Source organism: Haliotis cracherodii, unplaced genomic scaffold, assembly GCF_022045235.1.
Source record: "Haliotis cracherodii isolate W230 unplaced genomic scaffold, xgHalCrac1.p SCAF_4, whole genome shotgun sequence".
NCBI lineage: Eukaryota > Metazoa > Mollusca > Gastropoda > Lepetellida > Haliotidae > Haliotis > Haliotis cracherodii.
Window position 1 is genome coordinate 63831126 of NW_027266297.1, and position 27560 is coordinate 63858685.

At 45.3% G+C, this 27560-nt stretch overlaps 1 protein-coding gene across 3 annotated transcripts; it reads left to right on the forward strand.

The window, feature by feature from the left end:
• LOC139478566 (beta-1,3-galactosyl-O-glycosyl-glycoprotein beta-1,6-N-acetylglucosaminyltransferase-like) lies at window positions 1-25725 on the forward strand. Of its 3 annotated transcripts, none has more exons than XM_071261099.1 (4): window positions 1-337; window positions 17859-18548; window positions 20252-20484; window positions 23172-25725. In XM_071261099.1, the coding sequence occupies exons 1-4, from the start codon at window positions 315-317 to the stop codon at window positions 23492-23494; spliced, it is 1269 nt and encodes a 422-aa protein (XP_071117200.1). In that variant the 5' UTR covers window positions 1-314; the 3' UTR covers window positions 23495-25725. The 3 variants fall into 3 exon arrangements, with proteins under 3 accessions (XP_071117200.1, XP_071117201.1, XP_071117202.1); XM_071261100.1 differs by lacking the exon at window positions 1-337 and adding an exon at window positions 4251-4342; XM_071261101.1 differs by lacking the exon at window positions 1-337 and adding an exon at window positions 11413-11511.
• The last annotated feature ends 1835 nt before the right edge of the window (window positions 25726-27560 follow it).

Consider the following 27560-nt stretch of genomic DNA (forward strand, 5'->3'; position numbering starts at 1 on the left):
GCCAAGCAGTTGCAGGAAACTGATGGGTGTGTGTGTCCGACGCTGTCAAAACGACATCTGTCTTTGCTAGTATTGTTGCATATCTAGAACATTGAGGGAACCTGACCTTCAAAAGATAGTGTGACAGATATGGAAATGCTCGAGCAGATAACACAAATATTAATGTTGAATGGGATGATACTGTAACAGGATAAGGTCATTGTGACTCCTTGTGTAGTTGTGGATTGAATACTACACAGGCAGACCTGAGGCACGTCCAGCCTCTAGCATCTTGAGGGTGAGGAAGGGGAAACCTGGAGGCAGCATGGTCGGAGATGAAGATGGAGACAGTGCAGAGGTGGGTAGTAGCATGGTCAGTGATACTCGTGGCTGTAGTCAGGGGAGAGATGAAAAAGGCAGTGTAGAGGAAGGGGGTCAGTGTAAAAGCAAAGTGTCGGTGTAGGAGAGGGTGGGGTCGGTTTAGGGGAGGATGGTGTCAGTGTAGGAGAGGTGGTGTCAGTGTAGGGGAGTGTGGTGTCAGTGTAGGGGAGGGTGGTGTCAGTGTAGGGGAGGGTGGTGTCAGTGTAGGGGAGTGTGGTGTCAGTGTAGGGGAGGGAGGTGTCAGTGTAGGGGAGGGTGGTGTCAGTGTAGAGGAGGGTGGTGTCAGTGTAGGGGAGGGAGGTGTCAGTGTAGGGGAGTGTGGTGTCAGTGTAGGGGAGGGAGGTGTCAGTGTAGGGGAGGGTGGTGTCAGTGTAGGGGAGGGAGGTGTCAGTGTAGGGGAGGGTGGTGTCAGTGTAGGGGAGGGAGGTGTCAGTGTAGGGGAGTGTGGTGTCAGTGTAGGGGAGGGAGGTGTCAGTTTAGGGGAGGGTGGTGTCAGTGTAGGGGAGGGAGGTGTCAGTGTAGGGGAGGACGGTGTCAGTGTAGGGGAGGGTGGTGTCAGTGTAGGGGAGGATGGTGTCAGTGTAGGGGAGTGTGGTGTCAGTGTAGGGGAGGGTGGTGTCAGTGTAGGGGAGGGTGGTGTCAGTGTAGGGGAGGGTGGTGTCAGTGTAGGGGAGGGTGGTGTCAGTGTACAGGAGGGTGGTGTCAGTGTACAGGAGGTTGGTGTCAGTGTAGGGGAGGGTGATGTCAGTGTAGGGGAGGGTGGTGTCAGTGTAGGGGAGGAAGTTGTCAGTGTAAGGGAGGAAGTTGTCAGTGTAGGGGAGGGTGTTGTCCGTGTAGGGGAGGGTGGTGTCAGTGTAGGGGAGGACGGTGTCAGTGTAGGGGAGGGTGGTGTCAGTGTAGGGGAGGATGGTGTCTGTGTAGGGGAGTGTGGTGTCAGTGTAGGGGAGGGTGGTGTCAGTGTAGGGGAGGGTGGTGTCAGTGTACAGGAGGGTGGTGTCAGTGTAGGGGAGGGTGGTGTCAGTGTACAGGAGGGTGGTGTCAGTGTAGGGGAGGGTGGTGTCAGTGTACAGGAGGGTGGTGTCAGTGTGCAGGAGGGTGGTGTCTGTGTAGGGGAGGGTGATGTCAGTGTAGGGGAGGGTGGTGTCAGTGTAGGGGAGGTTGGTGTCAGTGTAGGGGAGGGTGATGTCAGTGTAGGGGAGGGTGGTGTCAGTGTACATGAGGGTGGTGTCAGTGTAGGGGAGGGTGGTGTCAGTGTAGGGGAGGTTGGTGTCAGTGTAGGGGAGGGAGGTGTCAGTGAAGGGGAGGGTGGTGTCAGTATAGGGGAGGGTGGTGTCAGTGTAGGGGAGGGTGGTGTCAGTGTAGGGGAGGGTGGTGTCAGCGTAGGGGAGGGAGGTGTCAGTGAAGGGGAGGGTGGTGTCAGCGTAGGGGAGGGTGGTGTCAGTGTAGGGGAGGGTGGTGTCAGTGAAGGGGAGGATGGTGTCAGCGTAGGGGAGGGTGGTGTCAGTGTAGGGGAGGGAGGTGTCAGTGTAGGGGAGGATGGTGTCAGTGTACATGAGGGTGGTGTCAGTGTAGGGGAGGATGGTGTCAGTGTAGGGGAGGGTGGTGTCAGTGTAGGGGAGTGTGGTGTCAGTGTAGGGGAGGGTGGTGTCAGTGTACTGGAGGGTGGTGTCAGTGTAGGGGAGGGTGGTGTCAGTATAGGGGAGGGTGGTGTCAGTGTACAGGAGGGTGGTGTCAGTGTAGGGGAGGGTGGTGTCAGTGTACAGGAGGGGGGTGTCAGTATAGGGGAGGGTGGTGTCAGTGTACAGGAGGGTGGTGTCAGTGTAGGGGAGGGTGGTGTCAGTGTAGGGGAGGGTGGTGTCAGTGTAGGGGAGGGTGGTGTCAGTGTAGGGGAGGATGGTGTCAGTGTAGGGGAGTGTGGTGTCAGTGTAGGGGAGGGTGGTGTCAGTGTAGGGGAGGGTGGTGTCAGTGTAGGGGAGGGTGGTGTCAGTGTAGGGGAGGGTGGTGTCAGTGTACAGGAGGGTGGTGTCAGTGTAGGGGAGGGTGGTGTCAGTGTACAGGAGGGTGGTGTCAGTGTACAGGAGGTTGGTGTCAGTGTAGGGGAGGGTGATGTCAGTGTAGGGGAGGGTGGTGTCAGTGTAGGGGAGGAAGTTGTCAGTGTAAGGGAGGAAGTTGTCAGTGTAGGGGAGGGTGTTGTCCGTGTAGGGGAGGGTGGTGTCAGTGTAGGGGAGGACGGTGTCAGTGTAGGGGAGGGTGGTGTCAGTGTAGGGGAGGATGGTGTCTGTGTAGGGGAGTGTGGTGTCAGTGTAGGGGAGGGTGGTGTCAGTGTAGGGGAGGGTGGTGTCAGTGTACAGGAGGGTGGTGTCAGTGTAGGGGAGGGTGGTGTCAGTGTACAGGAGGGTGGTGTCAGTGTAGGGGAGGGTGGTGTCAGTGTACAGGAGGGTGGTGTCAGTGTACAGGAGGGTGGTGTCTGTGTAGGGGAGGGTGATGTCAGTGTAGGGGAGGGTGGTGTCAGTGTAGGGGAGGTTGGTGTCAGTGTAGGGGAGGGTGATGTCAGTGTAGGGGAGGGTGGTGTCAGTGTACATGAGGGTGGTGTCAGTGTAGGGGAGGGTGGTGTCAGTGTAGGGGAGGTTGGTGTCAGTGTAGGGGAGGGAGGTGTCAGTGAAGGGGAGGGTGGTGTCAGTATAGGGGAGGGTGGTGTCAGTGTAGGGGAGGGTGGTGTCAGTGTAGGGGAGGGTGGTGTCAGTGTAGGGGAGGGTGGTGTCAGCGTAGGGGAGGGAGGTGTCAGTGAAGGGGAGGGTGGTGTCAGCGTAGGGGAGGGTGGTGTCAGTGTAGGGGAGGGTGGTGTCAGTGAAGGGGAGGATGGTGTCAGCGTAGGGGAGGGTGGTGTCAGTGTAGGGGAGGGAGGTGTCAGTGTAGGGGAGGATGGTGTCAGTGTACATGAGGGTGGTGTCAGTGTAGGGGAGGATGGTGTCAGTGTAGGGGAGGGTGGTGTCAGTGTAGGGGAGTGTGGTGTCAGTGTAGGGGAGGGTGGTGTCAGTGTACTGGAGGGTGGTGTCAGTGTAGGGGAGGGTGGTGTCAGTATAGGGGAGGGTGGTGTCAGTGTACAGGAGGGTGGTGTCAGTGTAGGGGAGGGTGGTGTCAGTGTACAGGAGGGGGGTGTCAGTATAGGGGAGGGTGGTGTCAGTGTACAGGAGGGTGGTGTCAGTGTAGGGGAGGGTGGTGTCAGTGTAGGGGAGGGTGGTGTCAGTGTAGGGGAGGGTGATGTCTGTGTAGGGGAGTGTGGTGTCAGTGTAGGGGAGGGTGGTGTCAGTGTAGGGGAGGGTGGTGTCAGTGTACAGGAGGGTGGTGTCAGTGTACAGGAGGGTGGTGTCAGTGTAGGGGAGGGTGGTGTCAGTATAGGGGAGGGTGGTGTCAGTGTACAGGAGGGTGGTGTCATTGGAGAGGAGGTTTGGGGTTTGGGGTTTGTACTGTTGATGACGAGGTTGGTGGAGGATGTCCCTGTGTAGACGAGTTTGTGAGAAGGAGCATTGGGTTCAGAGTAGAATAAAGTCGTTTTCTCCGTGAATTTATGAGCTTTTATTCGATCCAGTCATATGTGCTGATCCATTCTTTCGTATCACCATCCACGCGCTCGCGAGTATTAGCGACACGACATGATATACAATGTAACTGAAATATTGTTCAAAACTGTGATAAACCAACAGCGACCACAAGTAGGAGCCTTTATCTCAGCCGTCAGATATGATCCCTAGGACATCACACTGAGCAAGGGATTATCACAAAACCTGTTGCTGTAAAGTCTGGTGTTATGCTGACAAATCAGTTAGGTTTCCTTCCCATTTGACATTCATCAGCAGCCAGCGGCTGTGCGGCGTATGTCGGTACCGTCAACACTTCCTGACTCTGGAGGACCCAGCATTGATTTGCTCACTATTCGAATGCTGTTCCTTTACACTCGTTCACGAGACATTTTAAAGACTTGGTAAGTAAAACAACCTGTATTTAACAGACACATATTTTAAGTGACATTCTAGACTATACAAGACTTTACTTTTTAACACTCTGTCTCCTACGAATAGGTATGATATGTGTGTATGCCACATATGCTGTTGATAAATTAGTACATTTTGTTAGTATTTGCGCTGTTTGTGATGATTGTGGGTGTGCAGGTGGGGGTGAGTGGGCGGTGTTCACAGTGCGAGGTTCAATTATTATTATTATTATTGTTGTTGTTGTTGTTGTTGTCACCTCTCAATTAATTTTATCATATGTTTGATTATCAATTGAAAATATCTGAAAGGGGATAAATGTACACGCAGAAATCACTTTCTTTCTACTCTGAAACAAAACGCAATTTTAGAATTAGTTAATTATAATATCAGCGTTTGAAAATATACACGCATTTATTCACACAATTAAAGGAGGAAGCTGACAATAAGTGCCTTCGTTTTCCAAGCTCAACAGGCCGTCGTTATATTCATAAAATGAACTGTTCTGGAATTTAGTCAGCACCCCAAGAATGTCTCTACATGGTTTATATTCTTTTAAATACAATTTGTTTTTAAAAAAAAATGTTTACACGTTGCATAATACACAACTACTGGTGGGTATCTTGGACAACAGAAATCAATAAATTTGTTTTTTTTTCGGCACAAATTTACAGCATTTCAAACAAAGTAGGGGTCATGTGGTTACAAATTCAGTTCTTACCCCATTCGTCAATTATTTTTACATAAAATTACCCAGCCACAGATTACTCTTTACAAACAGTTGTAGATATGGATGATGATTAACTAGACATATTCGAATTTAACAGTTCTTTCGATTTTCATTACATGAAAAAAACTGGGAATACTTTTTTTCACCTCAGTATAGTCACGGACCTATATGATATACAATATACAAGTCCGTGGTATAGTATGCCCTGAAAATGCATATACTTTGAAGAACAAAATATAAATTGATGCGCTTGTCGACATCATTCAGTGACCTGGCACAGTATCGCTAATGTATACTGTTCTGGTTACAAGGAAAAGCGATAATGAAAGTATTCAATCACTGAAGAATCATGATGAATAACAGCAAGCTGCTTGTTGCTGACAGAGACTATATAATAGATTATATGGTCTCTGTTGCTGAGCATGTTAGGTGAGTGAGTGAGTTGGGTTTAACGCCGCTTTTAACAGTATTACAGTTATATCGCGGCGTGTCAGCTTCGTGTGGGAGGAAAGCCCGAAGTGATGCAGGTCTCAGATGTTTACCACTTCAGTGAAACCCACGAGCACGGGTATGGTGCTGACAAACCTAGAAACATAATCGGGGCGAACCGGAATTCAAACCCACAATCATAGGTTTCGGGCGTGCCCAAGGGACACAACTCTGCACAGCGAATCGCGGCGCCTTAGACGATTGGGCCACCCATACCCCCGAGCATGTTAGGACCTTTGACCTACACGTTTCCCCTCGAATACCACAAAATGACATTTAAATTTTCGTGTTTGATCTGTAAATTGTTTCAACAAAATAGCTGAGAAAGTTCAGATGCAGCCTGGCAGTGACAAGACATATGTGTTGACCAGACACATATGTGTGTCACGCAGAGTTTGTACTTACTTAAATTGGGAATTCAACTTGCGCTTTCCGACATGTATGTATTTCGCGCACGGAAGAGTTTGTATTTGTTGCTCAAGTTTAAATAATTATTACTTCGCGTGGTTTCCGATAAACTACGAAATGTAAACAAAATGACAACAGACTTTGACATTAAATGACGCCTTCATTGACTTAATGAATCGTAGAAATATATATGAAGAGAGAGAGAGAGAGAGAGAGAGAGAGAGAGAGATCACGGAAGACATACCTTTTTAAATAATTATTTATCTATGTATGTAGGTATTAAAATTTACTTTGGTCGTTACATTTATGTGGTCAATAACGAGGGGTGGTCAATATGTTTCCGAAATTGTATTTCTAATAATACGCTAAACTGCTTGAACATAAGCAGGATTTCAGCCTTCTTTCCAACCCCATACTAATGTACATGCACTTCGACACGCATTAACACATGGTGTGTTGGCGGGGCTAATGACGTCCGTATTTCCCCTCCTGCGGTCAGACGGTCCCTGCACATGTCGTTAGGCCCCGCCAGATGCGACCCACTGTGTGTACGGGGGAGCTACCTGGCATTACACTACGCCCCCCACGGTAGGGCCCCCGTCACACGAGGCTGTTACCGCTGCGCAGTCTACTGTCAGATGGCACACACGTCCCAGAAACGTCAACGTCACGCACCAACCAGGTCCCTACAAGCTCATCACGCTCTCCACAAGTCGCATAAAAAACAAACTCGATATACTTTCTATTGCTTCTCTGTTTGATTTAACGTATGAATCATTAATTCTACTAGGTTAATCAGACCACTCTTGCCGCATGAACATTTTCAATATATATATATATATATATATATATATATATATAGAGAGAGAGAGAGAGAGAGAGAGAGAGAGAGAGAGAGAGAGAGAGAGAGAGGTTATCACGTGAGTGTGTTTGAGGATGGTAAATATCCTGTATTAGGAATAAACATTGTATTTAGCAGTCTTCACTTATTTGGGGGGAATAATTACATCACAGACATTATGATGCCACAAATACTTCGGTTGTGCGTCGCCTAGGACCACAATGTAAGTTAAAGTTTACATTACACCTGAAGAGCTGATCAGACCTTGTTTTAGCCCCTCAATGCCGAGCGCCAGACAGGGTAACAACAAGTACCATCTTTTAACGTCTTTTGGTATGACGCGGCCGGGGATCGAACCCCGGACCTCAAAACCACGGAGGCGGTTTATTCCGTTAAGGACTTAAACACATCCAAAACATGCTTACATTTAATCACGTCTTGTATGTCTTTACATATGTGTGGGCAGTCGGGTCGCCTTGTGGTTAAAGCGTTCGCTCGTCACGCCGAAGACCCGGGTTCGATTCCCGACATGGGTACAATGTGTGAAGCCCATTTCCGGTGTCCCCCGCCGCCATATTGCTGGAATATTGTTAAAAGCGGCGTAAAACCATACTCACTCACTCACTCACTTTACATATGTCGCAGGATAATATAGTTTTGAATATGGACATGCCGTTTAATTGAGATTAGTTCTTCATTAGTTACTTAGTAAGGTTGTATGACCTTGTTGCCTTTCAGTTAGTTAAATACCATTTATAATAATAATAATAATTATTATTATTATTATTATTATTATTGTTATTGTTGTTGTTGTTGTTGTTGTTATTGTTGTTGTTGTTATTTTTATTTTTATGATGATGATGATGATGATGATGATGATGATTATGATTATTATTATTATTATTATTATTATTATTATTATTATGACATGATATTTGTCACACTGCATTGTGTCACGGCACTCTTTGCCCCAGCGCGTCCCTGGTCCAATCTCTTGTCTCTTTGACACAGCTTCACGTGAGTGTTATTTCCTGAGGACGGATACCTTCAGTTCCGAGTATATTACATACTAGTATCTGTTGTGGACTTCCGTGAGTGGGTCATCATATGGGAGTTTACAGAGACATGTGAGATATCAATGGATACATTAGATATGTCACTGCAACGCTTGCCGAGTGTGTGTGTGTGTGTGTGTGTATGTATTTGTGCATGTGTGCGTCTGTGTGCGTGCGTTCGTTCGTTTGTTCGTGCGTGCGTATATGTATTTGTGTGTGTGTGCGTGCGTGCGTGCGTATATGTATTTGTGTGTATATGTATTTATGTGCGTGCGTGCGTATATATATGTATTTGTGTGTGTATATGTATTTGTATGCGTGCGTGTGTATATGTATTTGTGTGTGTGAGTGTGTGTATATATGTATTTGTGTGCGTGCATGCGTGCGTATATGTATTTGTGTGTATATGTATTTATGTGCGTGCGTGCGTATATATATGTATTTGTGTGTGTATATGTATTTGTATGCGTGCGTGTGTATATGTATTTGTGTGTGTGTGTGTATATATGTATTTGTGTGCGTGCGTGCGTATATGTATTTGTGTGTGTATGTATTTGTGTGTGTGCGTGCGTGGGTATATGTATTTGTGTGTGTATATGTATTTATGTGCGTGCGTGCGTATATGTATTTTGTGTGTGTGTGTGTGTGTGTATGTATTTGTGTGCGTGCGTGCGTGCGTGCGTATATGTATTTGTGTGTATATGTATGTGTGTGCGTGCGTGCGTGCGTGCGTGTGTGTGTGCGTGCGTGCGTGTGTGTGTCGTAGTACACCACCGGCGTTACCAGCACGGGTTTAACCAAATCTGGCTGACGTACATACATACTGTCAACACCCATATGCTCTGTAAACGACATCAGCTTCACACCCTGTCGTTTGTGTTCATGTGAGACGCTACCCCAGGTCGCAGAGGACGCAGACTTAGCACTGCTACACATTCTAAATAAAAGGACTATCAACCAGACAATCCCTTAATTGAGTTGTGTTACATATGTTATATTAGGGATGATACTTTCTTAGTAAAGTACAAATGCTTGTACTTTTTTTGGTGGAGTCCCATCTGGGACTCGAACGCACACGCTCAGAGTAAATCACCTTATTGCCACACTAACGAGCTTAGTACACAAAGTACCTGATCAAGGCTACCAGTTGTCGGACTTCCATTCAGTGGCCCATTGGAGGCGACTAACGGGATCGGGTGGTCAGGTTCGCTGACTTAGTTGATGCACGTCATCGATCCCAATTGCGTGGATCGATGCTCATGATGTCAATCACTGGATTGTCTGGCCCAGACTCGATTGTATACAGACCGCCGTCACATAGCTGGAATATTGGTGAGTGCGGCGTTAAACAACAAACCAACCAACCAACTATTCAGTGGCTGAATGGTCGCTGCCTGTGTGTGCTGGCAATATTTATGACGCGGGAAATAACGATAATGTCTTTAATATAATTATGCATCTAAAGGTTGTTCTGATAACCTGGTGGCAGCTGATGGCATCTCATGATCAGCCGTTTCTAATGAGCGACAAAACCCATTTAGTGATTTTCTTTTACTTGGGGGAAATTCTTCCCACAGAAGAGAAAATGTGTAAAACATGTAAAGTTGTTACAATTTCAATACATGTAGATACACTGAACAGTTTACACTAGAAATTACATATTGACGATGGAATAAAGGAGGTACTGACGCAAGACATTTTAACCCCCCAAAAAGGAGAAAATTTGACACATGTATTTCTTCAATGTGACAATGTCAAACATTGCCGTTTACAGTTCCAACAATATTTGAGAAAGTTTGATTTTTTTTTTAAATAATACACGGCAATATTTGTTGTGTATGTAAAATATATTTAGCTATTTAGTTAAGTTGGCTTTGTGTTTAGTTTAGTTTAGTTTAGGTAAGTTGGTTTTGTGTTTTGATTGTTGGTTTGGATGCTTAGGGGCAAATTAATACTGTTATACACTGAGACACAATGAAAACGCATAATCATGTTTTCAAACATTAAACATGATGTGTTTTTGTGCTCAAGTAACGCATCGAACGAGATTCGAACCCGAACGACCACGACTTGTGTGTTATCACTTCATGCATGGCTACACAGAACAACTAAATTTGATGTTTGTGGACAATAAACCCAATATTAAAAACAATTCAAATATGCATTTTCAGTGTGTTACAGTGTACGTAAACGTCACCATTTAATTGAAAATGTAACTGTTGTATTTCCAAAGATTTTTATGTTTATGAATCGATAATTGACAAAGTCATGTTTATCTTGCTAATAACCTTTTACCTAGACATGTCTTTCTTCAGAGATTATGTGATATACATGAAGTTTATCCTGTTAATGTGGCCATAGGCACACGTAACAAAACAATACATAGTTTACATGAACATGGGATACAAACTGGCTCGCCTACATTAGATCCGTAGCTTCACCCCCTATACACCGGTTGCGTACCCCCACCCCTGACACATCGGCTCTGTACCCCCACCCCTGCTACATCGGCTCCCTACCCCCACCCCTGACGCATCAACTCCGTTCCCCCACCCCTGCTACATCGGCTCTGTACCCCCACCCCTGACCCATCGGCTCTGTACCCCCACCCCTGACACATCGGCTCTGTACCCCCACCCCTGCCACATCGGCTCTGTACCCCCATCCCTGACGCATCACCTCCGTTCCCCCACCCCTGACCCATCGGCTCTGTACCCCCACCCCTGCCACATCAGCTCTGTACCCCCCACCCCTGACGCACCAACTCCGTTCCCCCACCCCTGAAACATCGGCTCTGTACCCCCACCCCTGACGCATCAACTCCGTTCCCCCACCCCTGATACATCAACTTCGTTCCCCCACCCCTGATACATCGGCTCTGTACCCCCACCCCTGACACATCGGCTCTGTGCCCCCACCCCTGACACATCAACTCCCTACCAGTACTCCTGACACATCGGCTGTGTGTCCCCACCCCTTACGCATCAACTCCCTTCCCCCACTCCTGACACATCGGCTGCGTACCCCCACTCCTGACACATCGGCCCGTACACCCCATCCTTGACACAAAGCTAAAACTCTAATATGTTTGGGGGGTTTTAAATCTGCATTTTTTGTGCCATGATTCAATAGTTCGAAACACAAATATTTTTTTTCAAGAAATCTCTGCAACACTATATTTATATCGATAAAAGCCCAAGGCCTCAATTACTTGTCCATTACAAATTACTTTATACATATAAATGCTGTTATTAATTATACCACATTATGCACTGTGTATAATTGTCCAACTATGATGAGTTATGTCAGATATGTTATATTTGTATTATATATTTTTATCCCCGCCCCTTGAAGGTGTTTTTTCAATTAAATCTTATCGTTATCCCCCACCGTTAAATGATGGCTACATCTGCCGCATCATCACTCCCCTCCCCTCTCCATAGCATCTGCTATTACTATACCGATTCGACCCTTACCCTGCCGCTCGTGCGGTAATGTATTTAAGTAGATGCCTGGCTCTCCCCGTGGTTTTGGATTTTCCGACTGCGAGACGTGATGTGCTTGTGGTACTCTGCCTTTTCGTACATTAAAGTGGAGTTTCTGAGCATTCACAGACGTTCACAAGTGTACCATCATTTGGTGAGTCTATTCCTCATCCTCTGATGTCTGTAACAATCTTGTCACCTCTCTACCACATACCTTTCTCCTTCTCTATATCTCTCTACTACATGCTTCTCTCCTTCCCCTCATCTCTCTATCATTTATCTGCCCGCTTCTCTTTATCTCTCTACCACATGCCTGTCCCCTTCTACTCACATCTCTACTACATACCTGTCACCTTCTCCTCATCTCTCTACCACTTACCTTACCTGCTCCGCATCACTCTACCACATGCCTGTCTCCTTCTTCTCACCTCTCTACATCATACCTGCCATTTTCTCCTCATCTCTCTACCACACACCTGCCCCCTTCTCTTTATCTCTCTACCAATTACAAACCCCTTCTCCTCATCTCTCTACCACATACCTGTCCCCTTCTCCTCACCTCTCTACCACATACCTGTCACCTTCTCCTCATCTCTCTACCACTTACCTGTCCCTTTCTACTCATCTCTCTACCACTTACCTGTCCCCTTCTACTCATCTCTCTACCACTTACCTGTCCCCTTCTCTTTATCTCGACTACCACATACCTGTCACCTTCTCCTCATCTCTCTACCACTTACCTGTCCCCTTCTACTCATCTCTCTACTACATACCTGTCCCCTTCTCCTCATCTCTCTACCACTTACCTGTCCCCTTCTCTTTATCTCCACTACCACATACCTGTCACCTTCTCCTCATCTCTCTAAAACTTACCTGTCCCCTTCTCCTCATCTCTCTAACACTTACCTGTCCCCTTCTCCTCATCTCTCTAACACTTACCTGTCCCCTTCTCCTCATCTCTCTAACACTTACCTGTCCCCTTCTACTCATCTCTCTACCACATACCTGTCCCCTTCTCCTGATCTCTCTACCACTTACCTGTCCCCTTCTCTTTATCTCCACTACCACATACCTGTCACCTTCTCCTCATCTCTCTAACACTTACCTGTCCCCTTCTCCTCATCTCTCTAACACTTACCTGTCCCCTTCTCCTCATCTCTCTAACACTTACCTGTCCCCTTCTCCTCATCTCTCTAACACATACCTGTCCCCTTCTCCTCATCTCTCTACCACATACCTGTCACCTTCTCCTCATCTCTCTACCACTTACCTGTCCCCTTCTCTTTATCTCGACTACCACATACCTGTCCCCTTCTCCTCATCTCTCTAACACTTACCTGTCCCTTTCTCTTTATCTCCTCACCACAAACCTGTCCCCCGGTCCTCATCTCTCTAACACATACCTGTCCCCTTCTCTTTATCTCCACTACCACATACCTGTCACCTTCTCCTCATCTCTCTAACACTTACCTGTCCCCTTCTCTTTATCTCTCTAACACTTACCTGTCCCCTTCTCCTCATCTCTCTAACACTTACCTGTCCCCTTCTCTTTATCTCTTCACCACATACCTGCCCCCCGGTCCTCATCTCTCTACCACATACCTTTCCCCCTCTACTCACTTCTCTACTACATACCTGTCCCCTTCTCCTCACCTCTCTATCACATACCTGTCACTTGTCCTCACTTCTCTACAACATGCCTGTCCCCTTCTCTTTATCTCTCTACCATTAATACCTGTCACCTTCTCCCCACCTCTCTACCACTTACCTGTCCCCTTCTCTTCATCTCTCAACCACATACCTGTCCCCTTCTAATCACATCTCTATTACATGCCTGTCTCCTTCTCCTCACCTCTCTACATCATACCTGCCATCTTCTACTCATCTCTCTACCACATACCTGTCCCCTACTCCTCATCTCTTTACCACATACCTGTCCCCTTCTACTCATCTCTCTACAACTCACCTGTCCCCTTCTCTTTATCTCTCTTCCACCTATCTGTCCCCTTCTGCTCACCTCTCTACCACATACCTGTCACCTTCTCCTCATCTCTCTACCACTTACCTGTCCCCTTCTCTTTATCTCTCTTCCACCTATCTGTCCCCTTCTCCTCACCTCTCTTCCACCTATCTGTCCCCTTCTCCTCACCTCTCTACCACATACCTGTCACCTTCTCCTCATCTCTCTAACACTTACCTGTCCCCTTCTCTTTATCTCTCTAACACTTACCTGTCCCCTTCTACTCATCTCTCTACCACTTACCTGTCCCCTTCTCTTTATCTCCACTACCACATACCTGTCACCTTCTCCTCATCTCTCTAACACTTACATGTCCCCTTCTCTTTATATCCTCACCACAAACCTGTCCCCCGGTCCTCATCTCTCTACCACATACCTTTCCGCTTCTACTCATTTCTCTACTACATACCTGTCCCCTTCTCCTCACCTCTCTATATCACATACCTGTCACTTGTCCTCACTTCTCTACTACATGCCTCTCCCCTTCTCTTTATCTCTCTACCACATACCTGTCACTTGTCCTCACTTCTCTACTACGTTCCTGTCCCCTTCTCTTCATCTCTCTACCACATACCGGTCACCTTCTCCTCATCTGTCTACCACTAACTTATCACATTCTCTTTATCTCTCTACCACATGCCTGTCCCCTTTTCCTCATCTCTCTACCAATTACCTGTCACATTCTATCCACCTCTCTACCAATTACCTGTCCCTTTCTCTTCATCTCTCAACCACATACCTATCCACTTCTCCTCACCTCTCTACCACATGCCTGTCTCCTTCTCCTCACCTCTCTACCACTTACCTGTCCCCTTCTCTTTATCTCTCAACCACATACCTGTCCCCTTCTCCTCACCTCTCTACCAATTACCTGTCACATTCTATCCACCTCTCTACCAATTACCTGTCCCCTTCTCTTCATCTCTCAACCACATACCTATCCCCTTCTCCTCACCTCTCTACCACATGCCTGTCTCCTTCTCCTCATCTCTCTACCACATGCCTGTCACCTTCTCCTCATTTCTCTTCCACATACCTGTCACCTTCTCCTCCACTCTTTTCTACTTACCTGTACCCTTCTACTCACCTCTCTACCACTTACCTGTCCCCTTCTCTTTATCTCTCTGCCACATACCTGCCCCCTTCTAATCACATCTCTATTACATACCTGTCATCTTCTCCTCACCTCTCTACCACTTTCCTTTCCCCTTCTCTTTATGTCTCTACCACATACCTGTCTCCTTCTCCTCACCTCTCTACCACTTACCTGTCCCCTTCTACTCACCTCTCTAATACACACCTGTCACCTTCTCCTCATCTCTCTACCACTTACTTGTCCCCTTCTCTTAATCTCTCTACCACATACCTGTCCCCTGGTCCTCACCTCTCTACTACACACCTGTCACCTTCACCTCATCTTTCTACCACATGCCTGTCACCTTCTCCTATCTCTCAACCACATACCTGTCTCCTTCTCCTCATCTCTCTACCACATACCTGTCACCTTCTCCTTTCTCTCAACCACATACCTGTCACCCTCTCCTCACCTCTCTATCACATACCTGTCCCCATCTCTTCATCTCTCTACCACATGCCTGCCCCATTCTCTCCATCTCTCTATCACATACCTGTCACCCTCTCCTCACCTCTCTACCACATACCTGTCCCCTGTTCCTCATCTCTCTACCACTTACCTGTCCCCTTCTCTTTATCTCTCTACCACATACCTGTCCCCATCTACTCACCTCTCTACTACACACCTGTCACCTTCTCTTTATCTTTCTACCACATGCCTGCCCCTTCTCTCCATCTCTCCACCACATACCTGTCACCTTCTCCTCATCTCTCTACCATATACCTGTCACCCTCTCCTCATTTCTCTACCACATGCCTGCCACCTTTTCCCCATCTCTCCACCACACACCTGTCACCTTCTCTTTATCTCTCTACCACATGCCTGCCCCTTCTCTCCATCTCTCCACCACATACCTGTCACCTTCTCCTCATCTCTCTACCATATACCTGTCACCCTCTCCTCATTTCTCTACCACATGCCTGCCACCTTTTCCCCATCTCTCTACCATATACCTCCCACCCTCTCCTCCTCTCACTACCATATAACTGTCCCCTTCTACTCACCTCTCTACCACATACTTGTCCCTTTATCTTTATCTCTCTACCAGAAACCTGTCGAATTCTCCTCATCTCCCTACCACATACCTGTCTCCTTTTACTCACCTCTCTACCACATACCTGTCACCTTTTCTTCATCCCTCTACCGCATTCCTGTCTCCTTTCACTCACCTCTCTACCACATACCTGTCACCCTCTCCTCACCTCTTTATCACATACATGTCCCCATCTACACACCTCTCTACTACACACCTGCAACCTTCTCTTTATCTCTCTACCACATGCCTGCCCCCTTCTCTCCATCTCTCTACCACATACCAAATACTGTCTCCTTCTCCCCCCTCTCTTCCACATACCTGTCCCCTTCTCTTTATCTCTCTACCACATGCCTGCCCCCTTCTCTCCATCTCTCTACCACATACCTGTCCCCTTCTCTTTATCTCTCTACCACATGCCTGCCCCCTTCTCTCCATCTCTCTACCACATACCTGTCTCCTTCTCCCCCCTCTCTTCCACATACCTGTCCCCTTCTTCTCATCTCTCTACCACATACCTGTCACCTTCTCCTCATCTCTCCACCACATATCTGTCACCTTCTCCTCATCTCTCTACCATATACCTGCCTCCTTTTCCTCCCCTCTCTACCACACACCTTTCACCTTCTCATCTCTCTCGGATGTCCATCCTGTTTTTTTTCCTTTTATAGTTAATGATATTGATATTCACAATATTCGTATGTTTGCATCAACGGTATTGACTTTGTTGTTCAATTTCACACCAGGGTCTTTCTTCAACCTAAAAACACGTGACTCGTTACGCCCAGGCTGTGTTCATATTGCTAACAGCTTTATACCGACATACGCTGAAAGCTTTTGGTGTACCTATATTTGTTCATAATTACAAACGGTGTGTTATCAAGAGTTTTCAATAACTTTCTCAAAGGGTCCCCGTGACCTCGAGCCCGTGTACCAACTTAAAACATTTGAATACAGAATTTATTGCTTTAAAAAAATAAATTTTAAACAAATCCAAAATTCTGCCTATCAGCTGTTGTGCTATTCACACAGGTTATTGTGAAATTAAATTATTTTCATTGCCTAGAAGAGATAAACTGATAAGACCATATGAGGTGTCACTTTCTTCATACTCTAATATGCATAACACGTCATTAAGCTAGCCTTGCTTTGGCATGTTCTCCATACCATTGTAATCGGTATTGGTTTTCAGCTTTTACAGCTGCACCATACCGAAGCCTTTAAGGGACATTTGTTTTTATATCTTTTCACCTTGAAATTTGAAGGTAGTAAGGTTAAAATTTCAAGATAATAAGTTGAAATGTTAAGAATATAACTTGAAATTTCAACGTTTGTATCTTAAAATTTTAACTTATTATCTTGAATTTTCAAGATACTAAGTTGAAATGTCAAGATGCTATGTTGAAAGTTGAAGATGTTAAGTTGAAATTTATCCGAAGTTGAAATTTCAAGATGCTATGTTGAAATTTCAAGATGCTAAATTGAAATTTCAAGATGCTAAGTTGAAATTTCATGATACTAAGTTGAAATTTCATGATACCAAGTTGAAATTTCAAGATAATGGACATGAAATTTCAAGATAATAAGTTGAAATTTTAAGATTTAAACTTGAATTTTCAACGTATTTATCTTGAAAATTCAACATAGCATCTTGAAATTTCAACTTACTGATGCTATGTTGACATTTCAAGATAAAAAAAAACAAAAAAACAAGTGGTCCTGAAGGGCTTCCGTACACTTCATGTTCTTGAGTATATTTACTTTTGACAGATGGTGACGTAGGACGTAATTTCAAGCGAACTACAATTTGTTGTTGATGTTTATAACTTATACATGGATTATCAACTGACGAAGTTTAAAGGAAGATAGAGCTTTTGTAGTTATAGAAAGAGCGCATTTTGACAGTGTACACAATCAGCGCACTACAGGAGCAACGACAACCAATGAAAGTTGGCTACCGATGCCACGACATTCTGAGGTCAGGTGAGAGAAATGGGGTTTAACATCGCGTTCAAGATGATTGCACCTAGAGACGTGTATGCACGTTTGTGGTGTGTGTGTGTGTGTGTGTGTGTGTGTGTGTGTGTGTGTGTGTGTGTGTGTGTGTGTGTGTGTGTGTGTGTGTGTGTGTGTGTGTGTGTTTGTGTGTGTTTGGTTGTTGATTTGTGTGTGTTTGTGCTAGTGTGTGTGTTTGTGCTTGTGCTATAAAATAAGCATAATTATTTCTCAGCAGTTTTAAATATTCTGCCGCCGTTATAAAGAGGTAATGCTTCTTAAGCAACACGTCCAGCCTTATACTTTGACCAATTCCAGATCACAGATGGGTCCGGGGGGAATATTCAGACGTCTCCTTCTGGCATCACTGACGTCATCAGTTTGTGTGTTCCTAATATACGGACTGTCGGTCTGGGATATCCTCCCACCACCGAGGCTGGTCACCGTAATGAGTCCGGGAAGGGTCAACTGCAGCAAGTTGTTCAAAGGTGACAAAGAAGAAATAGCAAGAGCGAAACTGGTTACAAGAAGTAATGAAACCGAGCAACAATATTCACTTCTCGGTACAAGCTGCAATGACTTCCTATCCAAGAGGCTCTATATACAAGAGGTTTCGAAAACCGAGGCTGAATTCCCCATAGCATTTACTGTTCTCATGTACAAAGACTTCGAGCAGTTCGAACGCTTACTTCGAGCGATCTACCGTCCTCACAACGTGTACTGCATCCACGTCGATGCCAAGTCCTCTTCGGGGGTTCGTGACTCAGTGACCTCACTGGCCACGTGTCTGCCCAACGTCTTCCTGTCGTCCCGGTCGGTGGCTGTGAGGTGGGGAAAGTTCACTGTCCTGGAACCAGAGCTGGTGTGCATGCAGGATCTGCTGAAACACAAGTGGCGTTATCTTATCAACCTCACGGGGCAGGAGTTCCCTCTCAAGACCAACATGGAGCTAGTCCAGATTCTCAAGGCGTACGATGGCGCCAATGACATTGAAGGGACCGTTAAAAGGTAAGACAATATTGACACTTTACAGTTTTGGGAACCTTAGTGGTCCAGTTGTCCAAGGCGCCGCGATTCGCTCTGCGGAATTGCGTCCCTTGGGCACGCCAGAAACCTATGATTGTAGGTTCGAATCCCGGTTCGCCCCGATTATGTTTCTAGGTTTGTCAGCACCATACCCGTGCTCGTGGGTTTCACCAAAGTGGTAAACGTCTAAGACCTGCATCACTTCGGGCTTTCCTCCGAATCTAAGCTGTGATATAACTGGAATACTGTTAAAAGCGGCGTTGAACACAACTCACTCACTCACTCACTCTTATGTGAGTGATTTATGGAGATATTTCATATAATTATGGAAATAGTTTTGCCGCGTTTATTTATATGCAGGTGACGCTGTGAGTAGGGCTTAACGCCGCCTTTAGCAATGCCAAAGCCATATCACGGTTGGGTAACCATTCGATTCACACATTGTACACATGCTGGGAATCGAATCTGGGCCCTTATCATGGTAATGGAGGAATACATGTATCAGTGTTGTATAGTATAATGGTTTACATCACAAAGTTATAACGTATTGCATACCTTAAGTCCAGTTTAATGTACATGTGTTACATATCATAACACGACACAGCCGCCTCCGTGGTCTTGTGGTAGAGCGTCCGCCCGGAGAGCGGAAGGTCCCGGGTTCGATCCCCGGACGCGTCATACCAAAAGACGTTAACAGATGGTACTTGTTGTTACCCTGTCTGGCGCTCGGCATTAAGGGGCTGAAACAAGGACTGGTCGGCTCGGAGTCAGTATACTGTGTCTGAGTGGGGTATTCATGTTAAACTGCGGCATGGTATCTCAGTGAGCTAGAACTATATATCGGCATCAGTCCGGACTAGTACAAGCAGCCACACACACACACACACACGTGCATGCACGTCGCTATATAATCTTGGACGCGACGTTAAACCCAATTTCACCTCACCTCATCTCACCATAACACGCCACCATATAGAGACTGTTATACGTGCATGTGTGTCATATTGATTTTACGAAACGAGTGTCAGAATTCTTGTATTTCCCGAACCAGAACGTGGGTAATACATAATTTTTATGTTTCGTAAAATCAGTATGACACACACGTGAGTGTAATATATATTTCCTTATTACACGTTATGTCTTAATCCGTTAAGCTCTCCTTTAGAAAAATGCACAACAATTTGTCAAATGACGTCATTCCTGGTGCGCGAGAAATGATATTTCACTAGTGCACATACGATTTTTTTTACCTCGGTTATTTCTAACCCTGTTGGTAATGACATCGGTCATAACATGGTCCTAAAACTATATCTGTTTTATATGATTGACTTTTTAACCAATTGCAATATAAACGTAGTTTGCTTTAAGCATATATACATGTATAAACAGCAAATGGTCGGAACCAAAAAATATGTTCGTTATATACGTAGTTAACTGCATTTGGATTAATCAAACCAACAGCCGTATATGGAACTTGAAATTACGGAATTGAAATTCTAGATAAAACGTTACTGAAGGAGGGACTCGTTGCTATGTATTGGTAGATATCAGAGCTTAGCAACCATGACAAGAAGAAATGAAACACCGTGTCACTTCTAGCCTCAAATGTCTTGAATTAGATATTTACCGTCAGCGTTATACAGTCAGTGTCATGCAGTGTGCAGTCGTGTGTTCTTCTTAACCAGAGTGCCAGATCGAAAGTCCCGATGGGGCAACGCCGGACGTCCTCCTCACAACATCCGGGCAGTAAAGGGAGCCGTACACATCGTCGCTAACCGTCAGTATGTGGAGTACATCGTTCACGACCCCGTAGCTAATGACCTCCTCACGTGGTTGAAACGAACCAAAATTCCAGACGAGACGTTCTTTGCAACACTAAATCATAATCCACATCTGAAAATACCAGGAACCTACCAAGGTACGTTTCCCAAACGACATATACATCAGCTCGCCAAGACTTGAAGTTTTTTCTCTGAATGATGGCGCAACCGATATTATTTTTTCAGAACGAGCAATTTTTTATCTTCCATCATTATAGGATAACATTTTGTGACCTCTCCTCCTACCATGATAACATTTTGTGACCTCTCCTCCTACCCTGATAACATTTTGTGACCTCTTATCCTACCATGATAACATTTTGTGACCTCTCCTCCTACCCTGATAACATTTTGTGACCTCTCCTCCTACCCTGATAACATTTTGTGATCTCTCCTCCTACCCTGATAACATTTTGTGACCTCGCCTCCTACCTTCATAACATTGTTTGACCTCTCCCCCTACCCTGATAACATTTTGTGACCTCTCCTCCTACCCTGATAACATTTTGTGACCTCTTATCCTACCCTGATAATATTTTGTGACCTCTCCTCCTACCCTGATAACATTTTGTGACTTCTCCTCCTACCCTGATAATATTTTGTGACCTCTCCTCCTACCCTCATAACATTTTGTGACCTCGCCTCCTACCCTGATAATATTTTATGACCTCTCCTCCTACCATGATAATATTTTGTGACCTCTCCTCCTACCATGATAACATCTTGTGACCTCGCCTCCTACCCTGATAATATTTTGTGACCTCTCCTCCTACCCTGATAACATTTTGTGACCTCTTATCCTACCCTGATAACATTTTGTGACCTCTCCTCCTACCCTGATAACATTTTGTGACCTCTCCTCCTACCCTGATATTATTTTGTGACCTCTTATCCTACCATGATAACATTTTGTGACCTCTCCTTCTACCCTCATAACATTTTTTTACCTCTCCCCCTACCCTGATAACATTTTGTGACCTCTCCTCCTACCCTGATAACATTTTGTGACCTCTCCTCCTACCCTGATAATATTTTGTGACTTCTCCTCCTACCCTGATAACATTTTGTGACCTCTCCTCCTACCATGATAACATTATGTGACCTCTCCCCCTGCCCTGATAACATTTTGTGACCTTAACTCCTACCCTGATAACATTTTGTGACCTCGCCTCCTACCATGATAATATTTTATGACCTCTCCTCCTACCATGATAATATTTTGTGACCTCTCCTCCTACCATGATAACATTTTGTGACCTCGCCTCCTACCCTGATAATATTTTGTGACCTCTCCTCCTCCCTGATAACATTTTGTGACCTCTTATCCTACCCTGATAACATTTTGTGACCTCGCCTCCTACCCTGATAACATTTTGTGACCTCTCCTCCTACCCTGATATTATTTTGTGACCTCTTATCCTACCATGATAACAATTTGTGACCTCTCCTCCTACCCTGATAACATTTTTTGACCTCTCCCCCTACCCTGATAACATTTTGTGACCTCTCCTCCTACCCTGATAACATTTTGTGACCTCGCCTCCTACCATGATAACATTTTGTGACCTCTCCTCCTACCATGATAACATTTTGTGACCTCTCCTCCTACCATGATAACATTTTGTGACCTCTCCTCCTACCCTGATAACATTTTGTGACCTCTCCTCCTACCCTGATAATATTTTGTGACCTTTCCTCCTACCCTGATAATATTTTGTGACCTCTCCTCCTACCATGATAACATTTTGTGACCTCTCCTCCTACCATGATAACATTTTGTGACCTCTCCTCCTACCCTGATAACATTTTGTGACCTCTCCTCCTACCCTGATAACATTTTGTGACCTCTCCTCCTACCCTGATAACATTTTGTGACCTCTCCTCCTACCCTGATAACATTTTGTGACCTCGCCTCCTACCCTGATAACATTTTGTGACCTCTCCTCCTACCCTGATAACATTTTGTGACCTCTCCTCCTACCCTGATAACATTTTGTGACCTCTCCTCCTACCCTGATAACATTTTGTGACCTCTCCTCCTACCCTGATAATATTTTGTGACCTCTCCTCCTACCATGATAACATTTTGTGACCTCTCCTCCTACCCTGATAACATTTTGTGACCTCTCCTCCTACCCTGATAATATTTTGTGACCTCTCCTCCTACCCTGATAACATTTTGTGACCTCTCCTCCTACCCTGATAACATTTTGTGACCTCTCCTCCTACCCTGATAACATTATGTGACCTCTCCCCCTGCCCTGATAACATTTTGTGACCTTAACTCCTACCCTGATAACATTTTGTAACCTCAACTCCTTCTCCTGATATAGTGGTACTCGTTCCAGGCACCTCTCCTGATATAGTGGTACTTGTTCCAGGCACTTCTCCTGATATAGTGGTACTCGTTCCAGGGACTTCTCCTGATATAGTGGTACTTGTTCCAGGGACTTCTCCTGATATAGTGGTACTCGTTCCAGGGACTTCTCCTGGTATAGTGGTACTTGTTCCAGGGACCTCTCCTGATATAGTGGTACTTGTTCCAGGGACCTCCCCTCATATACTAGTACTCGGACTTAGGACTTCTTCCCCAATACTGGTTCTCATTCTAAAAACTTCACCCCCTACCCTGGTTCCCCTTCTTGGGACCTCTACTGTTACCATTCCACTCGTTCCAGGACCTACTGATCCCGGGTTGTCCCCGTCTGCCCGTTCCATTCACAATTCCACCACCGGCATCAGTCGCCTACCAAACATTATACATAGTGTGACGTTCTCTTTTCAGGTGAGCCTGAGACGGATCTTGTCAAGAAACCCTTCTTGGCCCGATACAAGGTGTGGGAAGGGGGGAAGATATTTGGTGGAGAATGTCAGGGCAAGTATGTCCGAAAAATTTGTATATTCGGGGTAGGAGATCTGGCCAAGTTCCCCGAGAGGAAGGAATTGTTTGCCAACAAGTTTCACCTGCACTACCAGCCGGCCGCCCTCCAGTGCATGGACGAGTGGTACTTTAGCAGGACTAAGCGTGAGCTTGACGGAGAGTCCACATTCGATGACTCTTATTACAAGACACTAGGGTTTGTAAAGCACAAGATTCCAAACACGTAGCACTGGATAGCACATCCACTGTCCATATATCCCTTTCACATTCCGACATGGTGCTGGATGAAGTAAGACAAGTTCTATGGATGGACAACTTTTTTAATCCAATTTTGCGACGTTTCGGTCAAGCACTTGCTTAATAGGTGTTAGGCTCTACACCGAAACGTCGCACTAATTGTAATAAAGAAGTTGTTCATCCATAGAACTTGTCTTACTTCATCACACCAACTTCTAAATGCCACTGAAAGAAGTTACGGTGCTGGTTGTGGTATCTGACAACGTATTAAATCTCAGACACGTTTTCCCACAATCACGTTAGGGTATAGAATTTGAATGTGGAGCCATGAGTGGAAGTCTAAACATATTAATACCAATGTGACAGAGTGAATGAATGGTATGTGTTATGTGTCGACGAGTTTTTAATGTGATATTTAGTCTTACGATAAGGCAATGTCGAACAGTGCTTTGAACAGTGCTTCACTTATATCCTTTTGTGTCAGCTTCATGTGCCAAGAACGTCTACCTTGACGAAGGTCATTGACCCTTGGTGAGTTTGAAGCGGATCGAGGCATAACTAAGGGACGCAACTCTGCACAACGTCCCAGCCACAAGACCCACGTTACGAATAAGGATAACGACAACCCAGAATCCTCTTAAATAAATATAATTAATGTGACAGTTTTAATAGAAAGGGTGCCTCGTAATATGTATGTGGGATGTAACACGTCTTGGATATCACTCACAAAGGGGCCTCAGAAAACCTCCAGACCGAAACTGTAGGTCAGCACGAATCGTGATATTTCAGGATTGGACGCCTTTTAAAAAGTGGAATAGCGTCAGTCATAGTGTTTTTCAGTTTGGGGCCCGTTTCAAACAGTGGGATAGTGTCATTCGTCGTTATGTTTAAAGGTTTGGACCTGTTTCAAACAGTAGGATAGGTCAATCATGGTATTGTTTTCAAGACTTGGTGTACTTTAAACATTGGTATAGCGTCAACCGTGGTATTTCAGGATTAGGCTGATTTCAAAGATTGGTTGGTTGTTGGTTGGTTTGTTGTTTTACGCGCCATTCAGCAATATTCCAGCTGTATGGCGTCTGTCTGTAAATAATCGAGTCTGGACCAGACACTCCAGTGATTGATATCATGCGCATCGATACACGCAATTGGGATCGATGGCATGCATCAACCAAGTTAGCGAACCTGACCACCCGATCCCTTTAGTCGCCTTTTATGACAAGCATAGTCGCCTTTTACGGTAAGCATGGGTTGCTGAAGACCTATTCCACCCCGGATCTTCACGGGTCTCAAACATTGGGATAAGGTCAATCGTGACAGAATGGTAGTGTCTGTCGTGGTATTTCAGGAATGGTCGTGGTTAAAAAAAAAGGATAGCGTCATGGAGGATAGTTATACTTAAAGTAAAGATAAACCATCTCTGAGATGACATTTAGCCTCAACAAAAGTATTGCTGAGTGAGCGTAATATTAATGTGAGGAAAGGAAGCACAGTGAATGTTAGAAACTGATCCTGTCAAACAACGATACTCCCCTCCAAACGAAACTCGAACCATAAAAAACATATCGTCTAAGGAGCCGCGATTCGCTGTGCAGAGTTGCGTCCCTTGGGCGCGCCAGAAACCTATGATTGTGGGTTCGAATCCCGGTTCGCCACGTTTATGTTTCTAGGTTTGTCAGCACCATACCCGTGCTCGTGGGTTTCACCGAAGTGGTAAACTTCTGAGACCTGCATCACTTCGGGCTTTCCTCCCACATTAAGCTGACACGCCGTGATGTAACTGGAATAGTTAATTCCAACTCACATACACCATGGATTTCTAAATTGTTCACATGTTATCAGGATACAGCAGACACAGTCTTCCATATGATGTACAGTAAACTACGGTTATAACGAACACGCTTATAACGAACTGACGGATATAACGAACTAACTTTTTAGTCCCGACTATTTGCTGTAGTTATGCTGTATATATGCTTATAACGAACTACGGTTATAACGAACTAAAAATAGTAGTCCCTTTGAGTTCGTTATAACCATAGTTTACTGTATATTTTAATGTGTATATTGATATTGCAGACACTGTCCTCTATATGCAGACCCTGTCCTCTATATGATGTTATTGTATGGTGTATGTTGTCACTGTATATGTCAACTAAAGCTCCATTATCGTGAGTGTTGGCAACGCTGTCTGTTTGTATGTGAATGTGGATATTGCAGACTCTGTTTATGCTGAATGTGTACGTTGATACTTCAGACACTGTCAACATATGTGTTTATGCCGAATGTGTACGTTGATACTTCAGACACTGTCAACATATGTGTTTTTGCCGAATGTGTACGTTGATACTTCAGACACTGTCAACATATGTGTTTTTGCCGAATGTGTACGTTGATACTTCAGACACTGTCAACATATGTGTTTTTGCCGTATGTGTACGTTGATACTTCAGACACTTTCAACAGATATGTTTATGCCGAATGTGTACGTTGATACTTCAGACACTGTCAACATATGTGTTTTTGCCGAATGTGTACGTTGATTCTTCAGACACTTTCAACAGATATGTTTATGCCGAATGTGTACGTTGATACTTCAGACACTGTCAACATATGTGTTTTTGCCGAATGTGTACGTTGATACTTCAGACACTGTCAACATATGGGTTTTTTCAAGGGTCTGTGACTCCTTGATTGGGTGGTCAGGCTCTGTTACTCCCAGATTGGGTGGTCAGGCTTTGTTACTCCTTGATTGGGTGGTCAGGGGTCTTTCGACTTCTTGATTTGGTGGTCAGGCTCTGTTACTCCTCGATGGGGTGGTCAGGGGCCTGTCACTCCTAGATTGGGTGGTCAGGCTCTGTGACTCCCAGATTTGGTGGTCATGCTCTGTTACTCCTTGATTGGGTGGTCAGGCTCTGTTACTCCTTGATTGGGTGGTCAGGCTCTGTTACTCCTTGATTGGGTGGTCAGGGGTCTGTGACTCCTTGATTGGGGGGTCAGGCTCTGTGACTCCTTGATTGGGTGGTCAGGCTCTTTGACTCCTAGATTGGTGGTAAGGGTTCTGTGACTCCTTGGTTGGGTGATCGGGCTCTGTGACTCCTAGATTGGGTGGTCAGGCTCTGTGACTCCTAGATTGGGTGGTCAGGCTCTGTGACTCCTTGATTGGGTGGTCAGGCTCTGTTACTCCTTGATTGGATGGTCAGGCTCTGTGACTCCTTGAAAAGGGTGGTCAGGGGTCTGTGACTCCTAGATTGGGTGGTCAGGCTCTGTGACTCCTTGATTTGGTGGTCAGGCTCTGTTACTCCTTGATTGGATGGTCAGGCTCTGTTACTTCTTGAAAAGGGTGGTCAGGGGTCTGTGACTCCCAGATTGGGTGGTCAGGCTCTGTGACTCCTTGATTGGGTGGTCAGGGGTCTGTGACTCCCAGATTGGGTGTTTAGGCTCTGTGACTCCTAGACTGGGTGGTCAGGCTCTGTGACTCCTACGTGTTTCAGTTTCAAAGTGAGGGACAGTGTCACGAGGAAGGTTTCGGTCGAGTACGTACGTGTGTGTCTTCCGTGTATCGTAATATGTTTACAGAATAAGTATTTATGTTCCAGAAGTATTTTGTTAACATATATATGTGAATACGGGATATCCTTGAACTATCTAAAATGTACATGACCCGGTATATATCTTTTGTGAACTGACTTTTGTCAGGAACATCAAGCTCAATTGGAAATTATTATTATTATTATTATTATTATTATTATTATTATTATTATTATTATTATTATTATTATTATCATTATTATTATCATTATTTTCTCATTTGAAGATATTGCTAGGTCTAAAAGGTCTCTAATCATTATTAATTACCTGAATAAATTTTCATGTTTGCTTAACATTCTTTCATGTTTTTTTGTGAATGGCTTGTATAACGTTGTGCGACACAACGACTCACTCACTCACTCACTCACTCAGCGGGTAACGCATCTCGCGGTATCTTGCGTCGTATGGTGTAATGTGGCGCCTACAGCATGACATTGCACCACAAACACATGTTGTTGACGTGTT